This window comes from Benincasa hispida, chromosome 3, assembly GCF_009727055.1.
Source record: "Benincasa hispida cultivar B227 chromosome 3, ASM972705v1, whole genome shotgun sequence".
Lineage (NCBI taxonomy): Eukaryota > Viridiplantae > Streptophyta > Magnoliopsida > Cucurbitales > Cucurbitaceae > Benincasa > Benincasa hispida.
This window is the reverse complement of record NC_052351.1, coordinates 20,738,975-20,749,323: the sequence shown is the minus strand read 5'-3', so window position 1 is coordinate 20,749,323 and position 10,349 is coordinate 20,738,975. Positions and strand designations below refer to the sequence as shown.

Genomic DNA, 10,349 nt, shown 5'->3' with positions numbered 1-10,349 from the left:
TGATTTTTTTTTATGATTTTTTTCGTGTTGACTAATTTTGACCTCCCGAGCATGAATCCGCATTCATTTTCTTGAAATTCAAATCACATTTGAATATAAGGTTGGTCAAAGTTGACTTTTCAAAGTCAAAAGTCAACTCTTTGACTTTTTACATATTTAACCATTTCCATTATTTCTGAGCTTCCGAATATGAACGTATTCATATTCTCGATATTTAAATCACATTTAAATATTAAAGCTGTATCTCTAAACTAAAAAACCGACCAAAATATCACATATACTTGTCGGTTTCTCTCTCCTCACCTAATTCGAACAATTCGAATTATTCTATCATACTGTTTTAAGTTTATTCTATATGAGCTAGTAGGAGAACCTAATGAATCTATAGATCATGGGCTTTAATGATCCAAGAGTAGCTGGCTAAACTCTTTAGATGAAGCTAATAAACATTCGTTAATTCACGGGTCATTCCACTATAGTCCCGTAGATGCACTCCCCTCACTATAGATATATTTGTGTCCATATGATATAACCATGATTAGTAAACTAATCCTCCACAGGTTGTTCGTAATCTCGGCTGGGTCATAAAAACCGTTTTACCCCTGAGACTACATCTTATTTCTTAAGTTCCACCGATCCTCTAGTGAACAATTGGTTTAAGGTCCAACCTATAAACTGAACCCCTCTCGGACCAATGAGAGGGTGGGGCCCCTTGTTCAAGACCTAGATTCAATACTAAAGGAAACAACCTATCTACTATCCCTATAACGGGTAGGAGTGAATTTCGTCTTGCACCCTATGTTACCAACTATCTACCTGATCTTACCCCTGAAATGGGAGATTTATTGGGCCAGCGATAACGAGCTGCCCCCACTTATGCAGATCTAAGGATAATTCTCAGTGAACAGGAGTTCATAGTTAGCTCATGATTAAGATTAAGTTACCTAGATCATCAATTAACGAAATAGTCAGTTTTATACATTAAACGACATTTAGAACGTAAAAAGTGACTATTTCATGGTTTAGTCTTATGTAAGCTCTTTACATAGGATGCCCCCATTTTCATGTCTCCACACGAACGGTTTAGGATCACATCGTTTGTACTAACTACAAAAATGGGTCACATCCATAGTGTCCCCAGAATAAGGCGCTCAATCTTATTCATATACTATAGACCATTTTGGCTATATATATTTGAACTTGATCCATATTTATATCAGTACATAAAGTTCAAACTTAAACTTAATAGCTTCAGGACCTTAGTTTATTGGATTCACGAATATAGAATTTAAATTTACTAAAGATTTTCAATAACAGCTTTATTGAACAAGAATATGATATTATAAACTATGAGTTTTAGGACATAAAATCCAACAAAACTTCCAAATTCAGTACTATTCATGACACTGTAAATAAAATTCATATATTTCAACTATGATTGGTTAGCCCTAGTCGTATTTATTTATGAATGGTTCAATTGTGAGTAGGCCAAACATATAATCGACCCTTGTGGCAGTGATTCGGCTATGGCCAACATAAGTGGGTTGGTTGATTCACATGGATGACTCATACCTTTTGAGTCAAGCCTCTTGGTGAACAATGGGTCTTGTCATCTGTCTTATCTTTGGACGTCGGACTTCCAATAGGTTTTAGATATGAACTTGGCTTCACATACATAGTCTCCACTCTCAAGTCCAGTTTGTGGGACTAATCACCGTTAATCTACTAGCGATGAGCAATAGGACTCGAAAACTAAATTGATCCACCGAAATCGATTAAATCAAAGTCGATTGACCAGTTTATAGTGCATGGTGGTTAGAGTAGCAAAACTGACAACTTGGCATTGGTCTGAATCCAAAACCAACATTGACCAATAGAGACAACCCTATTATCTACCCCTAAATCATGGTATCCAAGTTCTACCCAAAAAGGGAAAAAAAAAAATCAACAGTATTTTATGATTTTTTTAAAAACAAATATAAACTATAAATCCACATTAAAGCCGCTGATTTACTCGTTCAACCCTACATCTACATGTACAAGTTGCCTTGCCAACAAGAAGAATAAATTCGACAACATACACTAAAAACTAAAAACTTAACTAAAAAACCAACATCTACTTAACATAAAGCTGATTTCTTCTCATTACAACAATATCGTCATCCCCATCATCATCTTCCTCTTCTTCATACAAATCTTCCCCTTCCTCTTCATCATCTCTGCTCTGAACTTTACTCTCTGTTTCTCCTAAACTCGACACCCGAAACACATTCTTAATTCCATTTATCAATCTCTGCCCAATACTACTACTTCTCCCAGATTTCCTATCCCCATCATGATTCGACAACGACCCACGATCAGAAAACGGCTTGCAACCACCGCCAAACTTCAAATACTCTGTCTTGAAATCAGCACTCAGTCGAAAAACAGAGGAGGAAGTTGACCCACGTTGGCCTCTAGCGACGACCTTACTATTATTACTATTGCTCTTCTCCACGCCGTAATGAAAGCTAGCGGAACGGCCACGGCCAGCGTCCTCGGACAAACTCCTCTGTTTCTCAGACTCTTGCAGCTTCTTCTTCATCGATGAGAGTTGGGATTCGAGGGTTCGTATGCGAGAGTTTGTGGCGTGCATAGCGGCCTTCAACTTGGCGGACTCGCGAGCCGCGGCATCGCGCTGGAGAATTGCGCCGAGCGTGAGGGGGTCCTTGGGAATTGGACGCGGCGGTGGGGGTTTGGTGGTGGCAGCAGAGGTAGTACTGCTGATAATGGAGTTACGAGTGTTGAGTTGTTCGATTAGCATGGCTCGGACAACGAATCTGAGCGGCATTACTGGGTTTTGAACCGCGTGTAAGAGTAGTTTGGGGGATAGCTTGTCGCAGTCTATGAAATTGCATATTAATACCTTTTGGTCTTCTGTGATTTTCCTTCCATGTCCCTGCCATTTTCATCGTAAACCGTTAAATTATACACGTTTGACTATTATTAGTCAAATTGAGGGTTGTTTTCTAATTGATTGATTATAATTACGTCATTTTTTTTTCAAATCGATTAAAATAAGAACTTTTTTATAATAAAACAAAATATCATTTATCACACACATCTATTAATGTTATTGATAAATAAAATGACTTTTTGTTACTTTTGAAAAATATTTTAAAGTAGTTTTATCACTTAAAACAATTACCCTCAAATTAAAGATTAATTTACTTTTATTAAACCAACATTTAAATTATTAAACAAAACTTTAAAAATAAATCAAATCAAATCAAATTTCTTGAAAAACTATTGTATTCTTTTGTTTTATGTTCCGTGTCTTTTTTGCCTTTAAAGATTTATTGCTTTATCATCAATTTTTAAAAATGTTTCGAAAATCAGGCCAAAATTTGAAGATTAGAAACAAAAGTAATTTTAAAAATTCGATTGATAACATAAGTCCGATGATTAGAGCATAATTTTCTAAAATAAAAAATAAAAAATAAAATAATTATTAAACGACACCTTAATTTTTCAAAACTTTGTTAAATTTCGAAAAATATGATAGAAAATATATAACAATTGAACAAAAAAATTGATGGAAGTGGGTATTTATAATTGCATTCTAAGACACTAAGTTAAAAGGGACAAGATAAATAAAATTCATGTATATATGTAATACTTCTGTGTATTTCGTTGCACTCAACTTTTCACCGACAATTCAAATTAAAAAATATATATTTTTAAAAAATCAAATAAGAGTTTGTCACATTGCCAATTGTGCTTGGACAATTAGAGTAAAAAAAATACACTCAAATTTCTTTATAAAATATATATAATTTATAGAAATTAAAAAAAAAACCATAACCTATAATTGAATCAAGTGTTATCAATCATTTTTATATAGAAGGAATGAAACTTACTTTGAGATATAGAAGAGCGATTTTGTAGATTAAGTCGTGGCATTTAAACCTGCGGTTCAATGACGAAGCCAATACCATAAAATTCTCTACTTCCAAACATTTGAAATCTTCAAAGCAAGTAATATCGCCATTATCACTCTCATCTTCCAAACTCCACGCTTCAAGGCATCTACTACCCAGAAACGCCATCGTTTCGGCCTCCGGCAGCAACTCTAAGCACGACCGGAACACCACCGACGCGTAATCCCGGTTAACGGCTACAACCCGCCGGAAGTATTTTTCGGTTACATACACCAAATTTTCGTCGTCGGTATTATTTTCCATCTCCGACATTTCGAGCAACTCCGCGGCCGTTCTTAATGCCGCGACGTTGAACGGCGTTATAACGATTGGGGCTCCGTAGCAAAAATCGGCCACTAGAGTGAATGTTTTGGGCGTTATTTTGAGCGGTGGGCTGACCGTTACGTCCGCTGCAGTGGCCAATTGTCGCTTTAAATACGGGGATTTGGATGCCAGAGGATCCTAAGAAGAATTTCAAAATTACGGAACTGTCCCCACATTTGTAATTAATTGCTGACAAAGCCCCCAATTTGTTTCCGTTGAAGTACCATTACTCACAGAGAATTGGAGTACGTCTAGAGAAAGAACACGTTTCCGCAATAAAAACTCACCCTTTATTTATTTTCTCAAAAAGGAAAAAAAAATCCAGGCCTAGCACAAAGAGGTTGCAACCAAAATACACTCATGTATTTTTCTTTTTCAAAATTATACAAAGATGGGTAACATAAAAAAATGATAAAGGTTAGTTAATTTAAAATTTAGCCCTTTTTATTATCGTATATAGATTAAAAATCAAGGTTTCGTCTGATAATTATTTTGTTTAAAAAAATTAAGTCTATGAATACTAATTCCACAGTTTAAATTTTTTCATTTGTTATCTACTTTTTGGTTTAAAAAACTAAATCAAATTTTGAGAATGAAAAAAAAATAGCTTTCAAAAAGTTGTTTTTGTTTTTGGAATTTGGTTAAAAATTCAATCATTGTGCAAGTCATCATAAGAAATGTGGTTAAAATAAGCTTAATTTTAAAAAACAAAAAACAAAAAACTAAGATCCATTTTTTAAAAAATATTAAGCATATAGGCATTACTTCACCTTTAATTTTCTTTGTTTGCATCTACTTTTTACCAATGGTTTAAAAAATTAAGCCAAAATTTGAAAACAAAAAAAAAAGTTACTTTCAAATTTTGGCTTGTTTTTTAAACCGTGGGTAAATAGGTTGGTAGCAAAGAAAGAAAGTTGAGGGTGAAAATAATATTTATAGGTTTAATTTTAAAAATCAAATAATTATCAAACGGAGTCTAAATTATTAAGCTTCATCTATTTTCTAAAAAAAAAAATCATTGGCTAACCATTTTGGTTTTTGTGTCCATTTTTTTTTATATATATTACATTAACTTTTGATTTCTATTTTTTTTGTTATGTACTTTCTAACCATACTATCATATATCAAGTCTACAAAAAGAAAAGCAAAATTTAAAATTTTATTTTTTGCATCTTAAGAAATATGAAGATTTCTGCAAGAAAATTGTAAAAAAAAAAACATATTTAAAGAAAAACAAACAAACAATTGAATGTATAATCAGATGTGATCTTAATTTTTTAAAACACTCTTCCACCTTTAAGTTTATCTATTTTTTAGAAACGATTATAAATGTTTTAAAAATCAGGTTTTGAAAACACAATCTAGTAACTTATTTTTGTGGTATTTGAAGTTTGACACTGTGAATTCAAATGTTTCTAAAGAAAATATGAATACCATAAATGAGAAAACTAGGTACAATTTTTAATTAAAAAAATGGATTCTAAATAGTTAATATAAAGAAAAAGACTTTTGAATTTACAAGTAAGAGGTATGGTCCAGTTCATACATAAATATACATATAATCTCAATAAACAATTCTTATAAAAAAAATCACCTCAATAAGTATGTGTATATTTATGTTGAAAAAGGAAATATGTGAATCACTTATTATTGGTTAACAATGGATAAAGAGGATAAATTATGTTGCAGTTTTTGTGAGTACAAATTATGTTGCTGTTATTGTTGTTATTATTTGTAAAATTTATAACATCATAATGTTACAAGATCAAATAATGTTCTTTATTAAATCCAAAAAAAACAACCATGTTACATCTGAATTTACACTTGTCTCAAAATTATTTAAAATGATTGTGACAATATGAAAATGTCGTATTATCAAAGACATGAAAATTAATGCTTCAAGCAAAACATACCATCATCTTCACTTCCTCTCACTCTCATGTCCCAACCCCCATTTTCAGAAAATAAAATTAAATTAAAATAAAGAAATCAAAATCAAAATCAATTTTTTTTTTTTAAAAAAGTTAATGTTTTAGAAATTAATGTTCTTATTCATTCCCGTTAAGGTTAAATTTTAAATCAAGCCATTCAAAATTATTTAATAATAATTAGATAAATATCACTCTAATCTTATTTATGCATATTTCACTTAATTAATTTGTTTTTTTTTTCAATATTTTCTTGTTTACCCACTACCAACAGCTCAAAAAGAAATTGGTACCAAGCCAATGCTAAATTTGTCTGCTTTCTTTTAATAAAATACATACATATATATGTGTGTATATATATATATATAAAATAGAAAACAAAATCACAAATACTATTTTTCTTTTTGTTGTATATTTTTTCAAGCTTTTTAATAAAATCCCATGAAAAAAAAAATTGAAATGTGGCTAAGACACTAAAACAACAAAAAAACTGAGAAGGGAAAAAAAAAACTTGTAAATTACATTACAATATATACCTTGTGGAGATGAAAACACTGCCCATCAACTCGAATACAAACATCTGTCTTAAATCCAGTTACATTAGACCTAACAATAAAAATTAAACAAAATTAAGTAAATAAACTACAAAATTAATCCCCTAAATTTAAAATCAGAGAGAGAAAGAGAGAAAGAGATTACCATTGGTGAACTCGAGAATGGAGATGCTGAGGAGGCGGCGGAGAGAGTGGCGGAGAGAGAGAAGAAGAGGAGGAGGAAAACTCATAATCTTCTTCATAAATGGTATCGACGGCGCGAAGATTTTGCCAAACGGTAAACTCCTCTGTTTCTTTCATTTTGCTGGAGGTCTGGTCTTTCATTTGGTTGTTCGTAATTCTCTTCTCACAGCCATTACCATTAAATATGAGGGTGGAGGTGGAGGAGGGTGTGTGTATTAATGGCGGCCATGTGATTCCTCTTAAATGCTGCATCCTCCCCTTAATTACCGCTCTCTCTTTACTCTCATCTTTTTGTAAAATTCAAATATTTTTGCAATTACGATACCCATTTTGAATTTTCTTCACTCTGAGAAACAGAGAAAGAAAATGGAATACGTGTCTCGTCTACTCATTTTTCGTTGTGTCGAGCAATTTGGAGGAAAATTTGTGGCCCATTTTTTTGTCCATCCATAGACCCATATTAAAATTGGGATCCTAATTGACAATTTGACACTATGTTTTGTTTTTTCCGGTAAGCAAAATTAATAAGTGTGAATAAATCCAAACATATCACTTTGAGGGTAAGTAAAGTCACGTTTTAAAATAATATAAAAAATGATGTATACACTTCAAAACTAGTTTAGTGGCCAAAGTGTGCTTATGTCAACGATAATTGACATGACATTCTTCTTTAAATATTGTAGGTGTTATAAAATGACTGTGATCAAATAGAGTAAGATCGCAACTAAAGTAGATTGAGAAAAATAATAATGAAGATGAAGAAGAAGGGAGAGAATAACACACACTAATTTTACATGAAAAATTCCCAAACAAATTAGGGTAAAAAACCATAGATAAGGATAGAAGAATTCCACTCTATAAAATCGGATTTACTAACTTTCTTTCTTATAGAGGAATGCAAAGCTCTCTTACAAGAAAAAATACTCTCTATTTTGTCTCACTAGATTTTGCGATGGTTTAGCAATCATGGGTTTTCACCTATTTATAGCCTAAACAAACTTGGCCATCAAGCAAATCTAATAACTCCAAATTATTCTTGATAGATGTGAAGGATTTAATGATTTCCAATTTTTCACTCCCTTGTCTTGTTACATGTCTTCTTCCTCCCTTTTTCTTTTTTTTTTCCTTTCCTTTTCTCTCTTTCTTCGGTTTTCTTTATTTTTTTAAAAATTTTCTTTCCTTCCTCTAGTTTTTGCTTCCATCTCTTCAATCTCCACATCTCTCCAAACATTTCCATCTTTCCCTCATCTTCCAATTTCCCACCATAATCATTAAAAAAAGAATTACGAGACTGAATTTCAAACTCAAGACTTGAAAGTACCTACTCATTAGTGACTTAACACCAACAAGCCAATCATTAAGTTTGATTATTATAATGAAACATTAAATATAAATAGCAAATGAAAACGGATTTGTAAGAAACTACTTTTTTTAGTCCTTAAGTTTGCACCATTTTAAGAAACATTTATTAAAAGTTTGAAATAAGAAACGATAATAGTTAGTAAATAAGCTTATTTCCCAAAAAATGAGAAATGAGAACGTTATCAAACAATTTTTTTTTTTATAGGACTTTAAGAGTATGAAGTTTATTAATAGTATCACTGATAACATGTTATCATGGATAGCATGTTAACAGTGATACTATGATATCATGCTATCAATGAAAACTTTTATGCACAATCAAACAATCTCGATGAGTCACTTATCTCAAATACTACATTACATAATACATAAATACTATAAGTGATATCCTTTACAATGATAGCAATAGAAAGATATCACTAACAGTAGCTACAATGATATCCTTTATGACTACCAATGTAGAAGGATATCATTCTATACCTATAAGCATAAAAAATGACATACAAACACACTACATACATCAACAAATTAATCAAAAGACCCCGATTATTTACAAACAAGTATAACATGATATCAAATTTAAATAACAAAAAGCATAAAAAAACATTATCGTTGCTAGAAACATATCAGTTAGCTACTATTTGGCTATTATTGATAAAAACATATCAGTGATAGCAATTGATAGCCCATTTCTAAATTATAAATAATAATAGCATCATTAATAACAACTATCAATGATGACAACTGATAACACATTTCTCAAATTAAAGGCTATTACTAATAGCAGCATCACTGATAGCAGTTATTAGTGATATTCATTGATAGTAGCATCACTGATAGCAACTGGTAGCAACTATTGGTCATAGCAACTGATAACACACTTCTCAAATAAAAAAGCTACTATTAATAAGAACTATCAGTGATAACCTACTGATAGCAACTATCGGTGATAGCCACTAATAGCAAACTTCTCAAATTGAAAGCTTTCACTGATAGTAGCTATCAGTGATAGCTTTCAATTTGAGAAAATCGGGAAGCAGCATGCAAAATGATGGATGGGCATGGATTTTTTTTTTTTTTTTGTCTTTTACCATTTTTTGTTCTATATATGCAATTATTTTATTCTTGTACTACATATTCTATTATGTTGCGCTTAAATTTTATTCATACAATTAGCCCTAATAAACAAGTTTCTTGAAATTTTTTGATAATTATCCAACAATCTCCCACTTGGAGATTTGGTTGATAATCAATCATATCTTTGCACCATTCTTTCTACCTTGCCATCTTCGTGTTGCTTATTTCTGCTAGGCCACTCGAGGGTTGATACCAATTAAACTTATCAGTGTGACTGCCTTTGTCAAGTAATCTGCTAGGTTTTCTTTTGTATGAATTTTATGCATATCCACTATTCCTTCCTCCACTTTCTCACGAACAAAGTAGTATTGCACTCGAATATGTTTGGACTAAACATGGAAAACTGGATTCCTTGTAAGATACAAGGTGTACTGACTATCACAAAATAGAGAAATTTCTCCTCCAATAGCTTTTTTAACCATACAGCTTATTTGCTTGCTCGTGTAGCTACAACATATTCTGCTTCTATTGTTGACGTAGCCACAACTGACTGTAGTTTGGAAACCAACTTACAGCTCCGGTAGTAAGAGTAAACACATATCTGGTGTTGGATTACTTTTATCGAGATCACCTACAAAATCTGAGTCAACATATCCTATGACAGTAAAGTATGATTCTCCATAACATAACCAACATCTATGGACTGCCTTTAATGTATCTAAGGATCCTTTTAATAGCACTCCAATGCTCTCAACCAGGATTCTCATATATTGACTAATAACTCCCATCACATGTGTAATGTTGAAGGCATGAGTGAACATCCGCACTGGAAGGGGATCGGATCCCAATTTCATTATTTTACAGAATCAATAACTCAGATGATGGAAACCATTATGTATTTCAAATGTTACAGCATGCTACAAGAAAAGAAAAGAGAAGAAATTAGGGTTTTGTAATACATA

The 10,349-nt window shown here is 32.0% G+C and overlaps 1 protein-coding gene across 1 annotated transcript; it reads right to left on the bottom strand.

The window, feature by feature from the left end:
- Positions 1 to 1,931: 1,931 nt before the first annotated feature.
- Positions 1,932 to 7,349, bottom strand: LOC120074733 (BTB/POZ domain-containing protein At3g49900). Its single transcript, XM_039027955.1, has 4 exons — positions 6,911 to 7,349; positions 6,748 to 6,817; positions 3,900 to 4,421; positions 1,932 to 2,938 (listed from the first exon to the last, which is right to left on the bottom strand). The coding sequence occupies exons 1-4, from the start codon at positions 7,198 to 7,200 to the stop codon at positions 2,117 to 2,119; spliced, it is 1,704 nt and encodes a 567-aa protein (XP_038883883.1). The 5' UTR covers positions 7,201 to 7,349; the 3' UTR covers positions 1,932 to 2,116.
- Positions 7,350 to 10,349: the final 3,000 nt, after the last annotated feature.

What these genes read in the sequence shown, in the direction of transcription:
- LOC120074733 (XM_039027955.1), bottom strand. Translation starts at nt 7,200, where the DNA reads ATGCAGCATTTAAGAGGAATCACATGGCCGCCATTAATACACACACCC. An exon ending in CATTCTCGAGTTCACCAATG is followed by an intron (nt 6,818 to 6,910) that starts GTAATCTCTTTC and finishes TTTTATTGTTAG; the next exon opens with GTCTAATGTAACTGGATTTA. An exon ending in AGTGTTTTCATCTCCACAAG is followed by an intron (nt 4,422 to 6,747) that starts GTATATATTGTA and finishes AATTCTTCTTAG; the next exon opens with GATCCTCTGGCATCCAAATC.